This window comes from Heterocephalus glaber, unplaced genomic scaffold (genome assembly GCF_053883595.1).
Source record: "Heterocephalus glaber isolate CG9 unplaced genomic scaffold, H.glaber_assembly_v1.0 deba00001550, whole genome shotgun sequence".
NCBI lineage: Eukaryota > Metazoa > Chordata > Mammalia > Rodentia > Bathyergidae > Heterocephalus > Heterocephalus glaber.
Genome location: NW_028258343.1, coordinates 641,511 through 668,563, shown reverse-complemented (window position 1 = coordinate 668,563; position 27,053 = coordinate 641,511). Strand labels below are relative to the sequence as shown.

Here is a 27,053-nt window from a genome sequence, read left to right as displayed (position 1 = left end):
TATCTATTCTTACTTAAATGTTCCCCAGTTTGTCAATATCTCTATTAAAGTCAGCAGAATGTGTCTAGAATCAGAACTCCAGATGTGATTCAACAGGACAGAGGTCAATATATCACTTCCCTTTCTTTGACCTCAGGGCTTCTACAGGCATAACCTAATCCAAGTAGGTCAGGAGATGGATTAGACATTTCCTACCAAGCCTAGAGTGAACCAAAAATCTCTGAGACTTTTAAGCCAGACTCTCTCATTCCACAATTGGGGGGAAAATTAGAGTTGATCTGTCATGGCTCAAATGCAAACAGATTTAAATACAGAATTTAACTGTATTAGTGCATGAGCAACTTCTCTCAGCACAAATTATACATAGGGTTACAATATATCAGACTTGAACAAGATCATAGAGGTCTGGACTTCCCTTTGTTTTACATTTGCTAAGTGCCTGCAACTTTCTCCAGAGTAATTCTAGTGACTAGAAGTTTCCTATTTTTAGAAAGCTAACTATGAATAATTACATAATTGTCACATACAGTATAAGTGTATATTCATTTTACATACTTGCAGAGAGCTCACATGCCTTGCTGTAACTACCATCGACTTGTCTTCCAGGCCTCACCACTTGTCACACAGATATGCTCATTCTCTCTTAATGGATGAGAAAACAGCCTTAGAGGTTAAATTAGTGCCTCAAGGTAACACATCAAATAAATGCAAGAAACAACAGCTGAAACTGGATCTTCTAACAGGACCGAGATGCTGAGATAAACACCCGGAATAGACTAAAGCTAAACCATAAATGGTGGGTGAGGAAGTTGAAACAGTGCATGAAAAATGTAGTCATGATCTAGATGCAAGGAAGCTGACACAGAAAATGAAAATATGAAATTTCCAAAGACTGAATCTTTTACTTCATTCAGACCCCACCAGGTGACAGGTGCAAACCTAACAATTAAGACAACAAAAGATCTTTACTTAGGGTTATAAGCAACACAAAGATCTCCAAAGCAAATTCTTTATCCCTAAAGAATTTGCAATCTAAAAGGGGACATAAATTATGAAGCTAAAAGGCCACACTGCCTCTATCCAATCTTTCTTTGTGTCCTCATGACAATCACCAGTAAAATACAAGCAGTAAAATAGTAATAAGATAATTACAGGATAAATACACCTTTGTACAGAGAAAAGCCATTCTGAAGATTTTGATATGGAGAAATTTCATCCAAGAGAGGAAAATGATGAAAAGACAAGGATTGCTAATTAAATAAGCCATGTACTCCTACGCTAGCCACAGGAATGTGTTCCTGTCACCATCCTCATGCATGTGTGGCTCCAGAGGAGAAAGATTAAGCAGGCAATAGCTATAGCTAGACCAGTGACTCTCCAGAAGATAGCAAGTAAAAATGTTAAAGCCTGATACAATCAAAGAAGAGAAACTAATGACATTGGATGGGAAGGTAAAGAGAACCTGGAGATGAAACTGTAAGTGCATCACTGGTAGTTGCTCAATCAAACAAATGCCAAAGTCAAATAATCATTGGCCCAAGGACATGTTAGAAATCTTACAACAGGCAGTCTTTGATGTCTCATACACCCTTTTAGTAAAGGGAATAAGGAATAGTAGTGACAAAGAAATTCGTTCTACAGACCAAAATCTCAAGGGAATTTCAAATGAAATCTTCCTATTTCATGCTTACGTTATGAGTTGTTTTCTCTTAATCTTCCCACATTATGGCAAATAATGTTCTTTTACATTTTTCATAATCCCGGGAAGGGAATACATCTCTAAGTAGTTACCCATGAACAAAGTTACTAGCTGGAATCATCAAAGATTCTAGGAACCATAGTGTGATGCAATATGATTGACTCATACAAGAAGTTCAAAGTATGATGGGAGTTCATGGGGGAAGATACTTTACAGAGTTAGAATCAACATTTGTGAAGATGTTTTTAGGGTCAAGTGTTCAACTTCGAGTAAGATTTGACCTAGCAAAACTGAGGAATAAATGGCACCCTTATTGACAAGAACATATGAGAAACCAGAACCTCAATAGTCAAAGAGTATCTGATTTGTTAGGGAAAAAAATTCAACTAATCTGAGTTCATAGATGGCACAAAAATAAGTAAGTGGTAGAGAATAGGGTTGCAAATTTCGCTGGCACCAGAGCACAAGAGAGGCCAGATAAAATGCTAAATGAAGTGACTTAGACCTTATTCTTTGAAGGTACCAGGCAAGGCAGTAACACGATCAAAGCTGTTTTAGGAAGAGGGATCTGGCAGTAAAGTGTAGAGTGGATTGGAAGGGGATAAAGGAAGGAAGGGAAATGGGTAAGAAGGTTGCTGTGATGAATTTTGATCATCACAATCTGTGACTCCTGAGTTCCCAAAGACCGATCCCCATGGGACTGAAAATAATCTCTTAAGCCTATCTGTCTTTTATTCAACTCCTAGCATTTCTTTAATATTCAGTTCACTGTAAACATTGGACTCCAAATCTATTGTTCTCAATAATACTTTAAAGTTTTTGTTGTGCTCTGGTTTTATTAGCCAATGGATCTACAAAAATGTACTCGAGCAATTTTATATTATGTTTTGGGAAAATTCTACGCGATTTTTCCATTAGTCAAAATTAATTTCCTTTACACTCAGAACATTTGCTCTCTACTTTTTCCACAAACTTTAAGTGCTTATTTTATTTAACTCTGGACATGGTCAGATGATTTAAAAAAAAAAAACTTTATTATCTTTTGGCACTGAGTGGAATGCTCACGGAGAGCTGCATTGAGGAAATGAAATCATGGTCATGATCAATTGGGGATGTAATTAAAGATTATAAGAGCCCAAACTGTGTGAACAATTTGAGTTCAAACAGTTTGGCAGTTTTTATTGCCATGTGCAATCTATATCACACAATGAACACTATCATTTCCACAAAAAAAGCCCCAATTTTAGCTCATGTTTTTCTGAATGAGGGCTGATGTTTACCAGGTATGCACTTGTAAGCCATACTGGTTTTGAAATCTTTCCATAGTGATTGATGAGTAGCCGCTGCCCAGAGACCCCAACAAACCCAGCTCCTCACCCGTTTCCAAGGACTCTTTCAGAACTGTCCCCAATCTTTGAGCAAGCAAAGGGATAAAGCCGTTACAAGCAGGGGCCCTAAAAATCCCTGCCCAAGTCCTACGGTGAAAATCTCTGCTTGGTGCCCCTGCTCTTTACTTATTCTACTTACTGACAAAAACCTTCTTTTCCCATCTAATTTCATTCCTAGCCTCTAGCTACACCATGACACATTTTAAAAGCATTCTTTCTGGAATCTGTGATTCAGCCTCTCACTTCTGCTTTTTCTTTTTTAATTTGTTTTGTTTTGTTTTGAGACAAGTCCTTGCTATTTATCTCACCAGACTGAAGCTTTCTGTGTGCTTCAGGGTGCAGAGTGTCCTCAGACTTGCAATCCTCCTGCCTCAGCCTCAGGAATGCTGGGACTATAGGCATGAACCACCACGCCCAGCTCACCTTTGTGAACTATGTGCGCTATTATCTGAAGTTTTCCCACCTGACAAGAGGTTAACTGCTGATCTTTCTTCAGGGCACAGCCTCAGAGGTTGTAATCCAGAGAGAAAAAGAAAGACCCTTCCTCCATAGACTGAGTATAAAAAATGAAAACCAGAATGATCTGATTGGCTCTATTTGGATCACATGGCCAAAGGCATGGGGATTTATAATTGTCTTCATCTAAATCTCATACTTATTCCTGTGGTCAGACATCCAATGTGCTGTCCTTGACAAGCCTACAAAATCATATTTGAGATGAGTAGTTCCCAAATGAGAAGGTGGGTATGGGCTGTTTTTACCTGGCAAAGGGCACTAGGATGACAAAAACAAGGGTCGTTCCAACACCAGACTTTCTGAGCAAAGCTAAGCACATGTTTCTATTTTTCTTACCAGATTGTAACATAGTGCATATCGAACACCTGCTAATTCACATTGTATATAGGTGCAATACCTGATTCATTTCAAGTGCTGGTTTTATAGTAAATGATTGGCAACCAGCATGATGATCAGAAGTTTCTATAAATCACCTTTCCCTATAACTTTTCTATATGAAGTTCTCCAAAGAAAGTTGAAAGACTTTTTTTTTTGAAGTTTAATGAGGGCCATGTAATTCATTAAATGCATATTTATGGATTGCATGTACTATTTTCTCTTTTCATTTTCTTTAACAAGTTAGGTCAGTCTGCCCAATACCAATATTCATTGGCAGAATATAGCATATCTGGAAAGGGTGCAGTCACAAGGATAATGCTGGTGGGATCTTTCTTTGATTCTGATACGTTAGCTTTATTATTATTTTGATTGTTTAAATGCATCTGTCCTGAAAAATATCTTTTTTCCCCTACACTTATACAGATTCATGTTAACAGTCATTTTTTTCTCAATTACCCTGAGGTTGCAGTAAGAATTCCAATTTCAGCAATCCCTGTAGGATCTCTGAACATCTGCAAAGCAGTGTCAATCCATTCTCCTACCATCTTCTACATTTCCAAACTAAACAATTCTTGGACAGAGTAGATACTCAGTAAATATCTGTTTCTTAGCTTTAACTTTTGTCTTGTTTTCAGGGAACAGTTCAATCTTACCATTTTCTTCATTTGTAAAACATGAAGTGGAGAAAAAATAGAATACAGAAATAGAAGCCATTACTGATACAGCACAAGCATAATTTGGAGGAAAGCTGTTTTTATATAAAATTGAAACTGAGTGTGCTGTGTAGCTTTTTATGAGGACTCCACGAATGAACAGAAATGTCAGAGAGTGGTAATAAGCCCTCTGTTTGACTGTTAATCATCTTCCCTTTCATTTACCATTTTCAATTTAATTAAGTAATGTATAAAGTACAAGTAATGAGACTTTTGCTCAGACTTTATCCTTGCAATTGAAATGGATTTTCTAACAACTACCCTTAAGACCATAAGATTATTTTAAAAGCCTGGCAGAATTTTTTTCAGTTCATCTAATGGAGGAAATACAGTTGTGGAAGAATGTGATTGGAATGACAAACAGGGAGAAAATATACTGATGAAAGCAAATGTTCTTTGATCATGCATTCATTCAACAAACATGTACTGAGTGATGTATACCATATATGTGGGAGATCCAAGTCATATTAGTACATCTGTGGATAAATATCCTTGAATCTGTGGTGCAACCAGAGGGCTTCCACAGTGTTCATTGTACAGATTAAGCAGCAGATTGAAGTTCAAATGCATTAAGTGTCTTGCTCATGGTAGTTGAAAAGCTAGAGCTGGAATCTAATTCTCTTAATCTAATTCATTGTTCATCTTTACAGGAAATCATTTTTTATGTCTTAGACTTTTTGTTGTCTTTGTAGCACTGCTGAATGAACTCAGGACCTTGCACATGCTAGGCAAGTGCTCTACCACTGAGCTATGTCCCCAGTGCTTTCTTTTTTCAATTAATTTTTTTGAGACAGGCTTTTGCTAAATTGGCCAAGTAGACTAAAACTTGCCAACCTCCTGCCTCAGGCTCCTGTGTAGCTGGGAGTGTGGTACTGTACCACCACACCTGGCAACACTTTCCCCAGCCCTAAAATTTCAAAATCTTAAAACCTACTGATAAGCTTGCACTTTTTAAAGCTTCCCTGGTGTAGCCAGGATGGAGAGCCGTAGAGGAGGTGAGTTTTCTTGAGGCCTCTTGGTACACAGTGCTACTCTCTGGCTCGGTTACTCTTCCCCTGGGCCGACTCTACTCCATCTGAAACACGGCACGTATGACCGGGCCACTCTGAAGTTTAGACTCCTCCAGCTCCCCTCCCAGTGACCTAAGGACAACAGCACCTCAGACACCAGCCCTCCTACCCCTCTGGCCATCTATCTTACCACCCAGGCATCATCCCCAAGGCTGGTCCTCATTACAACCACACCTTCAACCTTGCTGCCCTCTGTTTTGAGACCCTGCCTTAGCCTAGTTGTCCCCAAAGATGAATTATGCCACCTTAAACACTTTTAAACCCTGGATTTCCTTGTTGGTCTCCCCTGTAAGACTCCAAGTTGGTTCATAAAGACAGAATTAGCTCTTTATTTTTATTCTTTTCACTTTGAATAGTATGTAGCATGGTGCTGCGCCAATCAACAAAGCTTTCTTCATCCTCCTGTTCCAGGAGCTGAGCTAAGCTCTGGTATGATGGTGAGTCTCTTTTCTCGGGAGCATCAGCTCATGATAAAGGCAAACAGGAAATTGGGCAGGAAGAGTCCAGGAAGAGAACAAACTTTGTAAATGTCCTGTTAAGGAATACATGAGAGATAGTCATGCTACTTTTGGTTCTTGTGAAATTCGCTTTCTAGTAGAGGAAACAGATCAATAACACTAATTGAATGTGGGTGCTCATTTGAACAAATGAACACCAACATGGGTCAAGGGGTAAGAAGCTGGACAGTAGACGATAGGCTCCAGGATGTGCCTGAGCAGGATTCCCAGATGGACACATAGGTCAGAGGGAAGGGTTTGTACACAATCGAAGCCTCATGAGTTTTTTCCTTTCTTTCTTTCTGTACTGGGGATTGAAACCAGGGCCTTCACAGTAAGCCATATCCTCAGCCATTTTCCATCTTTTAAAATTTTGAGGCAAGATCTCACTAAGTTGGCCAGGCTTGCCATCCTCCTGCCTCAGCCTCCAGAGTGCTGGGATTATAGGCATGCATCACATGAGACCATTCTTTGTGAGAACTGCAAATCCTATTACATGGGGGAGGGCCTGGGTGCATATGGAATAAGGGGAGATAAGATCTAGATTGTGAGGACTTGGTATCCTGGGCTAAGCATCTAGAATTTAACACCATGAGTGTTTTCCAATTTTTGTGGCACCCATTTGTGGGTCAGGAATTCAATGGATTGCAACTAGTATTTTAAGAGAATAGAATGGAATAGAAAATCTCAATGTGTTTCATGTAAAATAGATAAGTTTTTTGAGGGGGAGGGACAAATAACTTCAGTTTTATTTATTATAACTATCCGCCTGTGTAGTGCTGTCTTACAACACATTAATCCTGACCAAACAGGTGCCAGGGCAACAGCACAGGTAGCAACAAAGTCAGTTTATGCATTTGGAAAGGTACTGTCACTATAGTGAGGGGTACAGATCAAAAGGGCAGATGATTTAGGGGATGGCTTTAGAAACCCAGAAGAAAGATGGTACAATAGTGATTCCTGGACAGGGGGAAAGATGCAGACTTAAGAGCTAAGTGATAGATTTGATGCTTCACCCCCTTCTATTCCCAATGCTACTGCTCTTGTGTGCCTCTCCCTTACCATTTCTTTTCTAATTCTTGATTCATCTAAGCTACTTACATTCTTCCTAATCTGTCCTTTACTCTCACAATTCCACCGTCCTGATCAAATCACTTCAGTGCCCCCTCGTTGTCTCAAGATTCAAGCTTTCCATCTTTAGATTTTTAACTTCTTTAAAAAAAAAATACACACATGCACAGTTTATTTACTTATTTTGCCTGTCCTATTTGGGGCTGAGTTTTTTAAACATTGCATCCAGATTTCTACCTCTGTATTTTGACTTCTGTATTCCCCTCTGCTGGAAATGCCTTTCCATTTTTCTTCACCTGGTTTTCTTTAACTTAACCTTCAGACTCAGTTTAACCATCACTTCCTCCAGGAAGCCTTACCTGATTTCTTCCAACTGGGCCAAATTCACAGTATCCTTTCTCCAGCAGCAATTTGCATGAAATTCTCATGGAATGGAGCCCAAACTAGAATATGACATATTCACCAGTGCAAAGGATTAGACTTACTTGCATCATCTCATTAGCACCATCTTACAAATGCAGAAACTTAGTTGTAGGGAGGCTGGCAGTTATGCAGGCCATGGTTCTGGGCTTTTTAACCCAACAGAATTGTTCTTAAGCTCATGCTGTTAGGTGATTGCTCCGTGACACACTCCTTATGCTGTGAGAGTCCACAGGCTCTTGGATCAGGAGCCACTGTGAAATGCATGCTTCTTCCCTCAAAGGTCAAACTGATATCACTTTGTGTCCTGCCACGTAGTACCAGGCAGATCCTTGTTGACTTCTGTAGGAATCTTTAGCCAATTGATTTTTTTCCCCTGGTACCGGGAATTGAACTCAGGACCTTGCTCTTGCCAGGCAGGTGTGGCGCCACTGAGCTACATCCCTGCCCCCTTTTCTCAGAATCTTTAAATGCTGCAAAGTCCAGATGGTTCGTGTGTAAATGAATTCAATGGGGGATTTTTTCGTCTTTACCCTGGTACAAAATTGATGTGCATTCATGAGAAACTATACTTTGAAATTTGAAGTTTGGTCTTTTCAGAGCTAACAATATATAATGAGATCCTCTTTTATAATGCTGGGCTGCCAATTGGCCACAGAATCATCAGGGAAGTGATCAATACTCTACAGGTGACTCTGTCACTAGTCACTAGTCCTGATGTCCAGCAGGTTGGGTGTATGAAAGGCATTTGGGGCTTACTTTGCAGTTTGCCCCAGGTTTATCAAGACAACCCCATCTGTAAGTTGAAGAGGATCTGTACATACAAATGAGGTGGGGACAGAGAACTGTCAGCAATGAGGTGTACTGGCCTCTTCGTGAACCCTGGCTTCAGTGTGTTACCCGCCACCGAGGTCCACATCCTCACATTCATTTCCTCGCCACTGACAAATCAAAGGAGGCCATTGATTCTCATAAAAAGGAACAGGGAATTATTCAAAGATAGCTCTGAGGAGATAGAGGGGCCTCAATACCCAGCTCCCCATCTCATCACTTACAGGTGTGTGAGGGTCTTTCATAGCAAGAACAGTGTGGCCAGGAATCCAGTGACACACACAACAGACCCTTCCATCGTGTTTCCTCCCTTCCTGGACCCTGAGCCCCTCTCCTTCTTTTACCTGAGCCAATAAAACTGGATTTATATCTTGGTGGCAGATTGTGCAAGTTCTGTTCCTCCATCTGGGCTGAAGTAGATGAGGGTGGTGGTTTATGCCCTGTACTTGAGGAAGTTTGGAGAAGCCACTTGGCTCCAAAGGAGAACAGCACCTAGTCTCTAAAGTTCTATTTCTCTGTGCAGGTTACAATCAGAGAGAGACTCTTTCTGTCATGTTCTTCACTTTAGTCCCACCAAATATTAAGCAATCCATAAATACTGTTTAATGAATCCACTGCAGTGGACTGAGGTGAAAATGTGAAGTTAGTAAGTGGAGATGGCTTTTTCACAAGGCTTGGTGAAGAAGTAAAAGGTTAGGGTGGTGGGGAAAGGAGGTGCTGGAACAAGGTGGAGTTTGTGGGTGTAAAGGGGCTGTTTTTAGTTAGCTCACTAGCTTTTTGAGATGATGCAAGAATAGTGTGTTTAATATGCTAAGAGACAGTGGCCTAGAGAAAGACAGAAAGAAGTTAAAAATATTAGAAAATGGATTTCTTGGAGGAGGCAGGAGAGAAAGCTTCCAAAGCTTTGGTGGATTAGTTGTGGACAGGATGACCAGGCCTTTCCCCAGGGATTAGTCCAGTGTCTCTATTTTTCCTGACTCTTACTTTCCAATTTGAAAAGCCAAGAACCCCACAGTGTCCCTCAGAATTAGTACCTGGAATAATTCTCTTCCACTACTTTTTTTTGACTCATCCGATGAGTCCTACAATTTAAGGAGAGGAAGGAGACAAACTACCTCCACTTCAAAGGAGCGACCCATGACAGTGAATTCTTGAGCTTTAACTGTGTAACACTTGTGGGGTGGGTGTGGTGGGAGTCTTTATGAAGAGAAGGAAGAAGGGAGTTTTGTAGTTACTGAGCTGGAAGTTCAGGGTAAGGACTCTGGTGGAGGGGAGAGAATTGACATCCCTATGCAGAATGGAACTGGAGCACTGCCTGTTGAAGAGAGAGAATGTAGAGGGATGTACCCCTCTCCTACCTTCCTCTTCCCAGTAGGCCTCCCTCTGCACCTGTGCCCCAGGCTAGGCCTGGAGAAATACATGCAAGGTTAGACCTTGAGTATCTAGAAGAGGAGCATGTACCCTGGGCAACAATAAAAGGAAAGGACTGGGAAATCCCAAGGGCAATAGCATGTAGCGATGGGGAATTCCAAAGGCCATTCAGTCCTTTCAACATGCCAGTTCCTGGCAGGTATTTCTGTAAGGGGAAAGGTTAAATAGAACATATTTCTTTACTTTGGTAGAGCTTTAAAAAGCATGCCGACATCTAAAAATAAGAAAATACAGTTGTTATCAAAAATAACCAAACAATTCCTATTTTTACTGGTTATTTTACTTGTCAAACCATAGGCTATCTCTTGGGGAACTTTTTTTAAATTGGAAAAACAAGCCTGGTGTGGTGAGCCATGCCTGTAATTCCAGCATATTGGGAGGCTGAGGCAGGAGGATCACAAGTCCATGTCCTGTCTGGGCAATTTAGGGAGACCCTGTTTCAAACTGAAAAGGAGGGTGAGGTCGGGATGTAGCTCTCTGTGAAGGCCCTGGGTTTAGTCCCCGGTACTGCAAGGCACAACAAGAATAGCCTAAGAAGATATTCTCACCCTTACAAGTCCAGTTGGAAATACAACAGAGGCATCATAACAGAACCAGTTAGCGGGAAAAAGTCCCATGGTTTTATATAAGCAATAAGCACTGCAGATGTCCAGAGAAAAGGAAGCCGTACAATGACCATGTGTAGCTGGAGTGAGGAAATCAGATTAATGTTACTGACCTTATCTTCCAGTATTGTCACATTTTAGGAGATGTGCTATAAAGCAACTCCAAGCACCAGTGAGATTAATTTACTGCCAGAAGCCTTCTCCTGAATTACATTTGTCATAACTAGCTGCTCACAGGCCCACTTTGGAAAATGAGTAGTTATGAGGGGGTACCTTTTATAATCGATGGAATTGCCCTGGATTTTCTCTAGAAGACTGGGTTGCCTACATCTGAATTGAAACTTACGATGGTCTCGTATAAACAGTCACTTTTCCATAATAAGAAAATGCCTCTCTGGAAATTGCAGAAGTTGTGTCCTCCTTCAGGTTCCGTGGGCTTTTGAGAAGCAAACAGCTTTTTACAGCAGAAAACAAGGGAAATGAAGACAGCAGGTCCAGCCATCAGATTCATCCATAAGTGCCTGGTGCTCTATCATTTTTCTCTATCAGTTGATATCATTATCAGCTAAACCATTTTAAATGAAGAGTCATATCTGTTTGCTATTACATAATAGGGAAAAAACCACAAGTGGAAAATCCCTGAAGCTGGCCAATCTCCTTAACCACATCTGGTAATCTTCTAGTCAGAGGGATTATTGCTTCTGGATAGCAATTTTTTTCAAATAAATTAATAAAACCAAGGCAAACTGGATTTAGCAAGAATTTGGATTAATATTTTAGGTACACACTGTTTGGTCTGACTGTCTGAAGGTAAAAGTAGACCCTTAGGTTTTGATCTCAAAGTGTACAAAGGTATAAATCTGGTTCTGTTGGGAAATAGGCCTCTGTAAGGCTCAAGAGAAGGAATTCTCAATTTGCCTGTGGCGACAAGGATGTCTTGCCCTAGTCTGTCCTTGTTTGCAATGCTCTTCACAAACGGTTATCCAGCTCTGAATCAAACCATGTGGCCCAGGTGGCAGCAGAGCCAGGACAGCTGCTCAGCTCCCCCAGGGCCACTGGAGCTGTTCTCTGAGGGCCTCCCTAGCCACTCACAGTCACCCCCACCCCCAAAGCAACTACAGGCCTGCAGGAGCACCATGGGCCTGCTGGAGCTTAAACTCTCTAAAGGGCTGGAGGGAGGGTTCCTCCCTCAGCGGTTTTGCCGTATCCCAAGGCCAGAGGGGCAGCCTCTGCTTCTACTCAAGCTCTAGCCACTCTCTGGGATCATGTAAACACCATAAACCTTGGCCTTAATGGGGCCTATAAAAGTCATTTGTGAGGCTACCAAGACAGTGAGAAGTGCCAGGGAGAAACAAGGAAGGGACAGATTGAGAACTTAGCCAAAGGAGAAGAAATATTCAAGACAAAGCATGCAAAAACACAACACAACCCTAAACAAAAAACCAGCAACAGTCCTGTTAGAAAATGTACTTTGACACCCATTTTTGTAACACCCTTCTCTCTGATGCTTTTGGAGAAATGGACATTTCTCCATTTCTCTTGCTACACTTTCTGTGGAAGGAGGTGATCTATTCCCATGTCCACAGGCTCAGAATGAGAGCATTTGTGAGGTACATTCCAAATCATGGACCTTTATAATGAAATTTCCATTCCCACACATCACAGTAGAATGAAATAAGGCATGAAACACATACCCTTCCTTAGAACCTTTGAGTAAATCATATATTTCTCTAAACTTCAGTTAAATGCATATGATAAATTATAATAATCGAATCCCCAGGAATATACAATACAGTTAACACCCAGATGCATACTTCCCAAACAGATCCACAAAAGTCATTGTTTTGTTTGCTTTCCTGGAAGACTTCAATAAAATATGACTATTCGCTTTAAATTCCAAATTGTATTTGCAGCTTGGATCTTCCTCCTGAAATCCAGACTTGGTGCTTTGCCTCTTCACTTGGAGGTCTGTCAGCCCCCACCCTGTGTTTATCTAGCAGGGCTTCCTGAAAGGCCACCCCCGGAAGCCTTCTTGTCTACCCTCACCATCCTAAACACCCACCTCAGCTTCTCTTTCCACTTTACATACTGGACTTTACTTATTTATTTAATAAATAATGTATCCTGTAATAAATAAACGTATGCCCCTAGCCATAAGTCAAGCTCCATAGGGCAAATTTTGGGAGTCCTGGGGGATATTTATGTTTCAAGATACCAAGGATCTTAATCAGTCAGGCCATAAAATTTGCAAATATATTTGAAAATAAATCTATTTAAACCCTGTTCATAATAACTCCAAAGTTACATCTACTTGGCAAAAAAGATACTGAAAGAAAGCCAGAATAGAAAGATTAATTTTTAATTCAGGTTTGGAAACACAGCAGGAACGATTACTAACCTCAAACTCAAAACCCTCTGAAGAATAAAAAATACTTTCCATCTCTAATGAAACTGAATACTTACTAGATTGATCAGAAACACATTGGGACTAATATCAGGAGGGGCGATTCTATTGTAGTCTCAAAGTTTTACAATTTCATTTAGACTTCCATTAATGAATCAAAAACACTTTTTTCCTTTTCTTTTTCGGTGGTGCTGGTGATAACATCCAGGCCTCACTCATGCTAGGCGAGGGCTCTACCACTGAGCTAGAGCTCCAACCCCTCAAGTATAAACTTTTGAATACATCTAGTGATAGCACTTATGAGGACCTACAGGCAAGAAGTATTAATGGAAACCTTGAATTTGAACCTGACAATACCAAACTCAAAATGATATTTTAAACAGCTATTGAAAAAAGTACATAAGTAAAAGCAATTAAAAGACACACATAAGCAAAGAAATATAATTTTAATTGCTTAAGAATTTTATAGAACTTTAAATATAATTCTTCTTTAAAAATTAAGACACTTATAAAAGGAAGAAAAATAAAATATGATCGTAACAACAAATACAACAGTATCTATTTTACCTCTTTTTCTTTTGCTTTATAGATAATATATATTTTTTAACATTTGTAATTACAGCAATTAAACATTTCTGTATCTATTTTTCTTCATATATTGGACTTTAAACATTTTCCATATTGTCCCAGTCTTATAATAGTTACATTTGGTGATTTCATAATATTCCATCAAGTGATATGACAAATGGTTTAAGCTTTCTTTTACGCTTGCCATTTTAGTTTATGCTCTGTATATTTTTTAATTGATTGTAGCATTGCTAACTAAAATTCAACACTGTGATTTTATCATTTCACCCTTTTGCTCTATGCTGATGTTACTAATTGATAAATATAAAAGAATCCACAGCAGTCTTCTTTTTTAGGGAATGCTGAAGATTGAACCCAGGGTCTTGTGCATGTTAGACAAAGGGTCTACCACTGAGCTATACCTCCAGCTCTGCAGGAGTCGATAACAGAATCCAAGTGACATTGTAAATCAAAATAAATTCCAAGCAATGGGTGCCAATTTTATAGCATGCCAGTGCTTCTCAGAAATTGCATGTGTATAAGCTCTAGATTCAAGGTATGTGTGCCCTAACTTTTCTCCATACTAGCAGAGTATCCTAGGGAAACTGGCTTCATCTGTGTGTGCCTGTTTCCCCATCTATAAAATGATGTTACTAATAATATCTATCTTGAAAGTCTGTTCTGAAGATTTAAAGAGTGATAAATGTTAAATATTTTTAAAAGTGCTTTCTGACCAGGCATGGCGGCACACATCTGTAATCTCAACACTGCGGAGACTGAGGCAGGAGGCAGGAGGATCACAAGGTCCAGCCCAGCCTGCTACATAATGACTTAGCAAAACCTTGTTTCAAAATTAAAAACAAAAATATTTAAAAGTGCTGGGAAAATCCCATTTCCTGTAATACTAGGATAGCTGTATTTGTGAGTGCGCGCACCCGCATATGTACCTTAATAGAAATTCTGCATGTAAGACAAGCGGTAAGTTTTAGAACTTGGAAAACAAATTTGAGATGATTTCTTTTCCTTTTTCTTTTTTCTTTCTTTTTTTAAATGGTTTTTGAGACAGGGTCTCACTATGTTGTTCAGGGTGGTCATGAACGCACTATGTAACCCAGACTGGCTCCAAACATGCAGCGATCTTTCTGCCTCAGCCTCCCAAGTGCTGGGATTACAGGCTTGCCCCACCACCCCAGGCAAGATGATTTCTTAACCAAAGCAATTTATTTTATAGCCAAGTTTTTGCAGTAGTGAAATACATATTAACTTTCTTAGTGACGATTAGGTACTAAGTAATGGTGTTAGTGTTCTCCCTAGTAAGCATAACTCGCAATCTACCTTAGAAATGTGTGAACTATCATTCCATCCACTTAATCATAATAGTAAGACTCTAAGAAAAATAGTCACCGCCTATGGAACACTGATCCTATGCCAGACAAAGCACCTAGACATTGGAAAACATTGTAGGGCTGTGAATATAACTCAGTGGTAGAGTGTGTCTAGCATGTGCAAAGTCCTAAATTCCATCCTCAGCACCGTGAAGACATGAAACAAGATAAAAGATAGTAAGTTTTGCAACCTCAGAGGAAATATTATCCCAATCTTATAAATGAGGAGACAAACTCCACGAGATAAAATGAGTAGCTACACACACACTGCTGGCCAGTGACTGATCAGCATTGACCAATTGTGTGAAGCTTTGGAAAGTTTTAAGGCCAAATTATCCTTTCATGTGTATCCATCCCACCAAGTTTCCCACCAGAGCCTCATTAAACATCAAAGGAAGTGGAATGCAACTGTTTTCCTCTTTTCTTTTGTACTCTGCAGGTACGGAGATGGATCAAGAGCCCGATGGTCAGCGTGGACAAGCATCAGAGTCCCAGCCTGAAGTACACAGGCCCCTCGGGGGTGCACATCCCTCCCGGGGAGCCTGACTTTGAGCACGCCTTGTGTCAGACATGCCTGGGTGACCATGCTTTCCAGAGGGGGATGCTTCCTCCAGAAAAGGAATCATGCTCATGGGAACTCCAGTCTGGATGTGAGGTAAGTTCATGTGTGCTCTGAGCTCATTTTCCTGGAGGGCTTCTAAACATTTCTCTTTGCTCCCAGAAATGTTTTAATAACACATTTATAAAGCTTCTGAGGAAAACACAGAACTGTAGCCTTTGTTAGCCCATTTTGATAATTGTTTAAAACCAGACCCTATAGTTTAGAGTAGTTTCAGGTTCCCAGCAACAGATAGAGAATAGAAGATTTTCCATTCGCACCTCCCTCACGGCCATGCACGTGCACGGCCTCCTCCATTATAAGTGACCCTCAGAGAGTGGCACATTTATTACAACTGATGAACCTATGTGAACACATCATTATCACCAAAAGTCCATGGTTCACATTGGGGTTCACTCCTGGTATTGTATGTACATTCTACGGATTTTAACAAATGACAAATGAAATGAGTCCACCAGTATAGTATTATACAGAGCAGTTTCACTGTCCTAAAAATCCTTTGCCCTCTGCCTATTTCTCTCCGCTGCACCCCAACTCCTGGCAGTCATTGATCTTTTTGCCTTCTCCATAGATTTGTCTTTCATGGAGTGTTTCATAGTTGGAATCGCACAGTATATTGTATTAATGTTTATGCTATTCTAAAAGTGGCACAGCAATGTGTTTGTTACCTAGAACTTCCTCATTAGTTGTTTAATCACTCAGAGCTGCATCCTAAACCCTACATTTCATAATCTATAAAGTTCCATGCAAATATATGTCATTATTATTTTTGCTAATTACAGATCAATTTTGGATAATACATAAAACATGATAATAGCCATCTATAGGTCCATAGCTACCACTGAAATCTTTAGCTCAACATGATTTGACCCATTTACAGAGCTCTTTATCAACTCCTCACTATTTTCCCAAGTTCACATAGACATATAATTTTATTGACATTTTTCTCTGCTACTCCAAGAGCTTTGGGGGCTTTTTGTTTGGTCAACCTAAGAGATACCAGTTAACTGACTTATTTTGCAGGTTCTAAGATTTCACATATTTAAGGCTGTATTTTTAACATATCCTTAATTAGGTTCATATTTATTTTGATTTTTTTAAAAAAAACCATTACTTAAAGTTTAAATTTTTTTTCTTATCAGCATATTGTCATAAAAATACAGCACCTAGAAGTTACAACATTATTACAAAGTACAGTTAATTGCAGGTGATCTTCCAACAGCTTATTTCAAGTCAGTGCATATACCATGACAAATGTCAATAGCTACCACTACCTTCCCCTCTTTTTTTTTTTTTAACCAGGTAAGCATTTCCAGAGATTAAGGAATTATTTTCACTGTTAGAAGATTAAAGGTGTCTAATCCATTTTACCCTAGGATGTTATGTAATATCTTCAAATCTGTTTCTTCATGGGAAATTAATACTTGGTTGTCTACTTTCTTGGATTATTGGAAAAATCAGAAGAGATAACATGTATGAAATGTTGCATAATCTAAACAAGTGTTCTACCAGTGAGCTACACCTTAAGCCCTACCTTTCATAATCTAAAAAGTTCCATGCAAATATATATGATTATTACTTATGCTTGCAATTTACATATCAGCTAAGCCTGGCTTAGTTCCAAGTTGATCATAAAAGGGAATAAGTAGATTCTAAATACAATGCTTGGCATACTTTTTCTGTAAAAGACCAGAGAGTAAACATTTTAAGCTTTGCAGGTCATGCAGTCTGTCATTTCTATTCAGCTTTGTCCTTTTAGGGACAATAGTTAAATGAATGGGCCTGGCTGTGTTCAAATAAAACTTTTTTTATCTACAAAAACTTTTGGCTTGAAATACTTCCAAAACTTTATATGGATTAGTGCGGGGGATGTGGCTCAGCAGCAAGCACAAGGTTCTGAGTTCGATCCCAGGTACCGGGAAACAACCAAACAACTTTATACAGAGTTAATGTATTGATCAAAATACCAATAGCATACCTCATAAAACTAGAACAAACAGTCCTAAAATTTATATGGGACCAGAAGAGATCTAGAATACCAAAAGCAATTCTGGACAACAAAGGCAAAATAGAGGGTATCACATCCCCTGACTTAAAATTATACTACAAAGCTACCATGATAAAAACAGCAGAGTACTGGCAAAAAAAAAAAAAAAAAAAAAAAAAAAGACCCAAGGATCAGTGGAACAGATTAGAAGATAAAGACAACTCCAAGCACATTCAACCACCTTATCTTTGACAAAGAGGCCAAACACCTTCCCTGGAAGAAAGATAGCCTATTTAATTAATGATGCTGGGAAACTGGCTTTCCATATATCAAAGATTAAACCTAGACCCATATCTTTCACCATGCACTAAACTGAAATTAAAATGGATCAGAGATCTAAAGTTTTTGCATTAGGCGAAACTTTTTTTTTCATTCATTTTACTGGTACTCTTGACATACATAATGATAACATTCATTGTAGGGAATTTGTACTTGTACATGATACCTTTTGATTCTTCTTTTTGCCCCATTCCCCTCCTCTCCCTTCATCCCTTCTTCCTCTCCTTATTTAAAAAAGCTTTGTTTCCATTTTTTCCTTCTATTCTCTTTTATTTACTTTTCCCTTCCTTCCCTTCCCCTGTCCCCCCTACATTGTTTCCCTTCCCATTTAAACATTTTCTTTCTTCTTCCCAACATCTATCATCTATTGTGATCATTATTTATTTTTTCAGTTTCTCACACAAAAGAAACAATGTGATAGTAGAACATGTGTGTCCAATTTTTTTCACTTGAAAGTACAGTGTCAAGGTGCATTCATTTATCTAGAAATCCCTCAAGTTTATCCTTCTTTATGGCAGAGTAGTGCTCCCTTGCATATAAAACCCACATTTTCTTTATCTACTCATCTATTGATGGGCATCTGGGCTATTTCCAAGATTTAGCTACTATAAATTGTGTTGCTATAAACATGGGTGTGGTTGTGTTGCTGTGGTATGATGTTTTTAATTCCTTCAGGAAGATACCAAAAAGGGGAATAGTTGGGTCAAATGGAATCTCTAGTTTTAGTATTTTGAGGAATCTCAATACTGATTTTCATAGTGGTTGTACCAATTTATACTCCCACCAACAATGGAGAAGTATTCCTCTTTCCCCACGGCCTTGCCAGCATTTGTAATTGGCTGTTGTAGACATTCTTTTCAAAGATCTAAATATTAAAACAAAAACAGTCTGCTGGAAAATAGAATAGGTAGAAGTCTTGAAGATATAAGTGTAGGCAAAAACTTTATGAACAAAACCCCAATCACACAGAAAATATTACAAAGAGTCAACAACTGGGATCTTATCTTATTAAAAAGCATTTGCACAGCAAAATAAAGCAGCAAAGAGTGAAGAGGTAATCCCCAGAATGAGAAGAAAAAATTTTTTACCATCTTCTCCTCAAAGGGCTAATATCTAGAATATATAAAGAACTCAAAAAAAAAGTCAGATGGCTCCAAATTTAAAGACCAAATCTAAAAATGGGCATTTGAAATGAGTAGACATTTCTCAGATGAAGAAGTACAAATAGCAAATAAATAAATGAAAAAATGTTCAACATCACTGGTCATTCATGAAATGAAAATCAAAACAACACTGAGATTCCATCTCACTCCAGAAAGAACGACTGCCATCAAGAAATGCTGGAGAGGGCGGGGGTGGGGGGCTTCTCTATTGTTTATAGAAGAGTAAATTGGCACAACCACTATGAAAATCAGTATGGAGAGTCCTCAAAACTTTAAAACTATAAGTTCCATTTGACCCAACTAGAAGGGTTGAAGGGAGGGGAGGAGAGGGGAATGGGAAAAGAAAAGAATTAAGATACATTATGTACAAGTACAAATTTCAAATGATGAATGTGATCATTATAAAAAAGCCTTTGGCCAATCCACTGGCTATAGTTTGGAAACTCTAAAAGAGATGACCAATTTGTTAAGGACTAAAGAACTAGCCAAGATTTAGAGGCAGAGAGAGGACCCTACACATCCTGTACAGAGCCCAAACATCTGTTCTAAATACTTACTTGAGAGCCTACTGCTCACCCCATTTGATAGGAGCTGGGAATAGATTAATGATTAAATGAATTTCCACATACAATGAAACAGCAAAGCTGGAAGGAATTTAAGACAATACTGTGTTTTATCTTTTTACTTTATCTGGGATAATAGGTAAACCATTCTCTAATTTACCTGGTTCTCAGATTTTGATAGATTTTTCCTAAGGTCACTACTAATCAAGGAAACCCTTGTGTTTTAAAATTTTTTAAAAACCCTACAGTTTATGTTCCTATAGGGATGAAATAGTCCCTGGAAAAAGCAAATCTATCCTTTTAGGAAGTGTTGTGTTTTAAGAATGTGGAGAGACTATGAGATGTTGGAGATAGTGATAAAAAGAGTAGGAAAGACTAGGTTTCTTCTCCTGGCATTTCCTGATACGCACTATTCTATACAAATCTTTAATTCATCCTTTTTACTCCAAGTACTCGCCTACAAAATCTGAGGTATTACATGCTTACTTTTGAGTTTCTTTCTAGGAGTTTTTTAGTAGTTTGCAGGTGAGATAAAATTAAATTTTTTGTAAAAGTAAATTTATGTGTAAATAGAGTACTGGAGTCAGGCTATCTATATTTTGGTACCAGCTCTGCCCCAGGTCAGTGGATCAACTTAAGCAAGTAACAAAATTTCTCAAATGTCATATGATGGATCTAAACTAAGCAAGCCATTTTTAGCCTAAAATGCTATGTTTAGTCTGAGATGCTACGACCTACACATAAAAATAAGCTTCCTTTGATGTGTAAAGATAAAATATAGAAAATATAGAAAGATAAACTGTAGAGAATGTTTTAAATAAGAAAAGAAGAAAGTTCAAATCCTTTATGAGTCATTGTGGGTTTTGTTTCCTGACATGAAATGAATATATTCTGAATGCTACTTTTAATAAGGAAAAATCACTGAAAGTTATGTTGCTCTTAGTTTGTGTCACACCTTTCCCACAGTGCAGTTGGTGGACTTTAAATATGTTTGTTTTCATGGAAGAAATTAGGGTGTTTGCATTGCCAATAAATCACCCAGAAGAATGTCAATATCGTGATGTCACTGGCAGTGCTGTCTAAAATGGATGGCTTATAAATTAAACAGGTCTTTGTGGGATGAGATGAGAGAAATGATAACAGAGCTGTGAAAGCTGTTACTGAACAGTGTGAGCAAGGGGAGCACAAGTTGTCGCACTCAGCCTGAAGTCAGTGTGTAGGCCATAAAGAAATGGAGACCAGAGTATTTTTTCACTGGGCATGCACGGACTGAATATATCCACAAACTCTATTTTGCACCACTTCTCTCACAGTACCGTCACTATCTAGATCAACCACACTCAAAGGAAGAGAAGGAATGTTTGGAGAAGAGGTGGGGAAAGAAATCTGGTGATAAGGAAAGCATAGGATTCAATCAAGATGGCAGGCTGAATGTCATACAATGGCTTCTCTCCTTCCTGATTTAAATAACAGAAAACACATATATCTCAGTTTATAGCACTACTCTGAGAGAAGCCATGCCATTATAGGGATAAGAAATAATTTAAAATCACTGAAAAGCAGAAAGAAGTCAGTAAATCATAGTACAAAATGATCATAGCAAAGAACTGCTGCAAAATCTAGGGACACTTCAACTTTGTATATTCAAATGAACTCAGAAAGTTGGAAAATAGACACATTCCAGGCAAAGTCTAACACAAGGAAAGTAATTTTAGCACATAAATATCAGACAAAATGCAATTTAAGACAAAAATTAAAAGGACCATACTAACGAAAAATATTTACTAAGAAGATAAAACACTCACACAGTTATTCATGTAACATGTAAATATTTAAAACAATAAATAATATGATGCAAAAATTACAAATTAATGTTATATAGGAGAATTTTTACCATGCTTGTCCCAGAAATTGCTAGTTCAAGAAAACAGGGCTGAGAGTGTAGCTCAGTGGTAGAGTGCCTGCCTAGCATGCAAGAGTCTCTGGGTTTGGTCCTCAGCACTACAGAGGAGGAGAAGGAGACTGATAAACAAAGAATACACATTAAACATACATAGAACAGTTACAAAAGCAGATCAAGAATTAGATCACGAAATGCATTTCATCAAATCCCAAAAAACAGAAATCATGTAAGCCATACTAGCTGATCACACACAATTAGATAAAATTACAAACCAGAACAATATGAGAGACAACTGCCATCCCCAACCAACCAATCCAACTGGAATTCACAATCACCCTTCCTAATAACCCTGAGCTTACATAGGAAATAAAGGAAATTAAAATCTATTTTAAGTGCTTATAATACCACCAGGGAAATGCAAATTGAAACAATGAACTACCCCTTCATCTTTAATCCTTCAGATTGTCAAAGGTTGAATATTATGTTGTTAAAAAGTATGGGGAAAAACACTTAGTGGAAGACCTTTTGGGCAGTGTTTCTGTACTTAAAATGTCAAAATTCCTTTTGATTTAGAAAATCCATGTCTCCACATCTACCCTAGATAAATTTTTGCTTATGTGATAATGGAGACAGTCCATTACAATGTCCATTACAATACTGAAAATGGTGAAAAAATGTGAAACATCAGTGGATAACAGAATCATAAAATCTTTTGTTTTCGGTACCAGGCATCAAACTCAGGACCCTGTGCTTGCCAGGCAGATGTAGCACCACTGCAGAATAGTAAACTCATAGGGAATTAATTTTGGCATATTCCTACCATTGTTTACTATGCAGCAACTAGAAAGAATGAGATCCATATGTGCTGATATCCCAACATTTATTAAAGTAGAGAAACATGTTGAAGATGAGTATGTATATGGCATTCATCCATTTATTTTAAAAATATTTTATATTTGTTTCTCTATTTTTATGTGTATGTGTGTGTTTATGAATGTCTAGCAGTATGATTAAACTATGGTGTGCTTAAACTTTAAAAAATGTATTATAGTAAAAGACACATTGCCATTAATTTTCCTCAAAACATTTCACTTCAAACACTCTTATTCCATCCTTTTTGCCTCTTCCTGAAGCAGTTCTGGAAGTCCTCTTTCATGAGTGTCTTTAGCTGCGCTTCATAGCTGATTTGATGTCTTATATAGATTCAAAATATTTATCTTTTGTGGGCATTTAGACTTTGAGGTGGAGCCAGAATTTGCATAATGACAGATCCAGTGAAAAATGAGGATGAAGATACACCGTACTGTGTTTTTTGTTGTTGTTGTTGTTGTTGTTGTTTTGGTACCGGGGATCGAACTCGGGTCCTTGCACTTGCACAGCAGGCGGCAAAACCACTGAGCTAAATCCCCGGCCCTACACCGTATTGTTTTTGTGAGCCTGCCTTTTCATTGGATGGCACTCGGCAGCAGTATTTGCCGTATTATTTTTTATCACACTTCATAAAGACACTCACAAAATAGGACTTTCAAAATTGCTTCAGAAAGTGGCAAGAAGGATGAGATAAATGTGTATGAAGCAAAGGAGTACTTGGAGGGGGATTAATGCCAATGTGTCTTTTACTGTAATAATTTTTATTTAAATGTTCACTGTATGTTCTGATCACATCCCTTGTATATTTAAATGTCAATAAGAAGATATGGCTATATATATATATAGATAGATAGATAGATAGATAGATAGATAGATATAGATATATAGATAGATAGATATCAAGCTGAATTTGTAATAACCACCTTCCAGGGATGAGAATTAACAGGCAACGATGAAGTGGAGGAGATAGGACAAGAAGGACTTTAGCTTTATCTATATTGCTTGAATTTTTCCAGGCCTTATTAATATATTACTTGCGGGTTTAGGGTAAAGTAGAAAGTAAATATTTACAACTCTATGCTATCAGTAGGAAGTCAGGCAGCATCACATGGTGTTTTCACCCTTTGAAACCATTCTATCACTACAAAGAAAGACACTCGAAGAAAATGGAAAACACAAGATTATGCTTCCAGTGCACCTCAGTTATGCAGCATTTGTCAATTACCTTGCTCTGGCCTGTGCAATATTTGTTTGGGTGCCCATTTATTCTCTCCTTGTAGCCATGAAATCTAAGGTGTTCATGTTCTCATCTTCTACATGCTATAAATTTAGTGAGCCCTGACTTCCATCCTTTGCCTTTATTAGCTGAAATTAACATTTTGTTCATGCATTTTAAAAAAATTTTAGTGTGAAATGGAGAGACTAGGACAGAAAATTCTGCAGCCCATGTTGGCTGTAAATCCTGAGCATTCTAGAGGCTGCACGCCAGCAGCTCACGGCTGATTCTTATTAAGTTTACCCTCTCATCTGGGATAGATTTGGCTGAGTGAGGCTTTCCTCAGACTCCTCTGTCTGTCTTTCAATTGGAGGCAGCTTGGAAAGTGCTTAGTCAGCGACCAAAAGCTGAAGCCAGGGCACACTGTGTGCTGTTTTTCAGTCCTAGAGAAGTCAGAGTCCTCTGGAAGGACCCATCCAACTTGGAGCCATTCTGAATCACGTTACTACAAACAGAAGAATTAACACTGAGTCGTTGGCATGATTAAGTGTAAGGTCACTGCCTCTTCCATCTCAGCAATTTAGAAAAGACAATAATAGTGAAATAAATAGGACACACATGTGTAAATACCAAATAGTTTCTCTAGTCTGAGAAACTGAAAGAGTAAATAAAGATTAAAATGAATAATTGATAATTTGAAATATGAAGAAAAGGTCCAAAGGGGTAAGGGAAATAGGAGGGGAAGGGGAAAGGAAAGAAGGGAATGCAAAAATTATGAGAAAAGAAAAAAATGGAAACAAAGTCTATATAAATAGGGAAGGGTGGAGGGGGTAAAGCACACACAGGTAATGGGGAAAAATAAGAACCGAAATACATCATGTACAGGTACAAGCACCCAATGATAAATGTAAATGTATTGTATACCTAAAATGTACCAATAAAAGAATTTAAGGGAAAAAAAAGTGATACCTGTCCATTCAGTAATAAAAATGCAAATCCATATATTAAAAAAAAAAAGAAGGCACTTTTAATTAAATAGACTTTACACAGCCCTGGGCTGTGTGAGCCTCATTGCTGGTTTAGCAGTTTAGATGCCTCACTTCCATGTCTCAGACTACCAGCCCCCAGGAACATGCACTTGGCCCTTTATATTTCTTCTCCCAATTATTGAGCTGTTCCTTTGAAGCCCAGGGAGCTTGGAAGCAAAATGGTCAGCTGAGAAATGGTCAGTCATAATGACTGACTTTGATATCGTCTTGAGGTTTTCTGATCTTTCCTTAAACAGATGCTATGAAAACATACCTAAATCACCCAGATGTCTTTATAAATTGTATGGTTTCTTTTAATTTACATCATAATTGTTACAGGGATTAAAGTAATTGTACTTCAAATTGCCTCCTTCCCCCTAGTTTTCTGCTCTTGACATGACATATTATGGTCTCAGGGGCGAGGGTGTCTGGTGATTTCTGAGTTTGTCACCCACAATTCACCACATTCCTCACCCAATTTCTTTCTTTTTTTAAATGAATTTTATTGGTACATTTTAGGTATACAATATAATGACATTCATCATTGGAAATTTGTACCTTTACATAATCTCTCCTACTTTTTCTTCATTCCCCTGGCCTCCCTTCAACCCCTCCATCCCTCCCTATTTACAAAGACTTTGTTTATATTTTTCCATTTTCTCATATTAATTCCATTCCCTTCTTTCTGTTCCCCTATGCCACCCACTTCCCCTTTGCCCCTTTTCCCCTTTTCTTCCTATTTCACATTATCTATTATACCTTTTGGTCCTTATTTACACTTGCAGTTTCTCACACTAGAGAAACTATTTGGTATTTACACATGTGTGTCCTGTTTATTTCACTTAAGAGTATCACCTCAATGTGGATCCATTTAGCAATAAATGTCTCTAATTTCTTGTTTTTGATGGCTGAGTAGTATTCCATTTTATACAAAATCCACATTTTCTTGATCCAGTCTCCAGTTGATGGGCAACTGGACTGCTTTGAAGTTTTAGCTATTACAAATTGTGCTGTTATGAACATGGGTGCACATTTATCACTGTAGTATGATTCTTTTAATTCTTTGGGGAAGATACTCAGCAGGGGAATAGCTGGGTCAAATGGGACTTCCAGTCCTAGTTCTTTGAGGTATCTCCATACTGATTTCCACAGTGCTTGCACCAGTCTACACTCCCACCAGCAGTGGAGCAGTGTTCCTCCTTCCCCACAGCCCCACCAGCATTTGTTATTGGTTGATTTCATGATAGCAGCCATTCTTTTGGGGGTGAGGTGGAATCTTAGCATTGTTTTCATTTGTATCTCTCAAATGACCAGTGCCATTGAACATTTTTTCATATGTTTATTTGCTATTTCTACTTCTTTGTCTGAGAAATGTCTGTTCATTTCAGATGCCCATTTTCAGATTGGGTCTTTAAATTTGGGAGGTCTGATTTTTTTTTAAGTTCTTCATAGATTTTAAACAGTAGACCTTGTCTGAAAAACAGCAGGTCAAAATATTTTCCCACCTTGTGAGTTGTCTCTTTGTACTGTTGGTGGTTTCTCTTGCTGTGCAGAAGCTTTTTAATAAGAATGATCCCACTTGTTGATTGTGCTAGTGGGCACAATCCCATGGGCAACTGAGGTTTAGTCCATAAAATCATTTCCTACACCAATGTCTTCAAGAGTTCTACCCAACCTCTGTTTTCCATGTGTTTATGAAATTCTTGTGGTCTCTTTTGCTATTGATCTCCAATTTCATTGCATTATGGTCTGATAATATACAGGGAATAACTTCAATTCCTTTGCACTTACTTAAACATATTCTATGAGTGAGTATGTGGTCTATTTTGGAGAACAGACCCATGTGCAGCTGAAAAAAATGTGTATTCTGGGCCGGGGATTTAGCTCAGTGGTTCCACCGCCTGTTCCGCAGGCTCAAGGACTGGAGTTCAATCCCCAGTACCAAAAAAAAAAAAAAAGAATGTGTATTCTGATTTTGGGGGTGGAACACTCTGTAAACATCTGTTAAGTTCATTTGTTTAAGTGTTTGATTGAGTTCTAGTGTTTCGTTGCTTACTTTTTGTCTAGTTGATCTATCTGTTTGTGCCAGTTGGTTATTGAGGTTCCCCACCCCTACTGTATTAGTGCTTATATGACTTTTCATGTCCATTAGTATTTGTTTTATATAGTTGGGCGCACTACTGTTTGGTGCATATATGTTTATGATTGTCATCTCTTCCTCTTGGATTGTTCCCTTTACAAGGATGTAGTGTCTTTCTTTGTCTCTCTTAATCAGTGTTGGTTTGAAATTCACTTGATCTGCAAAGAGGATAGCTATTCCTGTTTTTTTTAAGGTTCCTGTTGCATGGAGTATTGTTTTCCACCCTTTAACTTTCAGTCTATGAGTTTCT

General features: G+C 38.5%; 1 protein-coding gene across 1 annotated transcript in view; it reads left to right on the top strand.

Moving 5' to 3' along the window:
- Sgk1 (serum/glucocorticoid regulated kinase 1) overlaps positions 1 to 27,053 on the top strand; it is a 128,455-nt gene that overhangs the window by 34,279 nt on the left and 67,123 nt on the right. Inside the window, exon 2 of the mRNA XM_004874826.4 lies at positions 15,415 to 15,630. Coding sequence (XP_004874883.1) covers positions 15,415 to 15,630 — 216 coding nt within the window. The remainder of the gene's footprint in view (positions 1 to 15,414; positions 15,631 to 27,053) is intronic.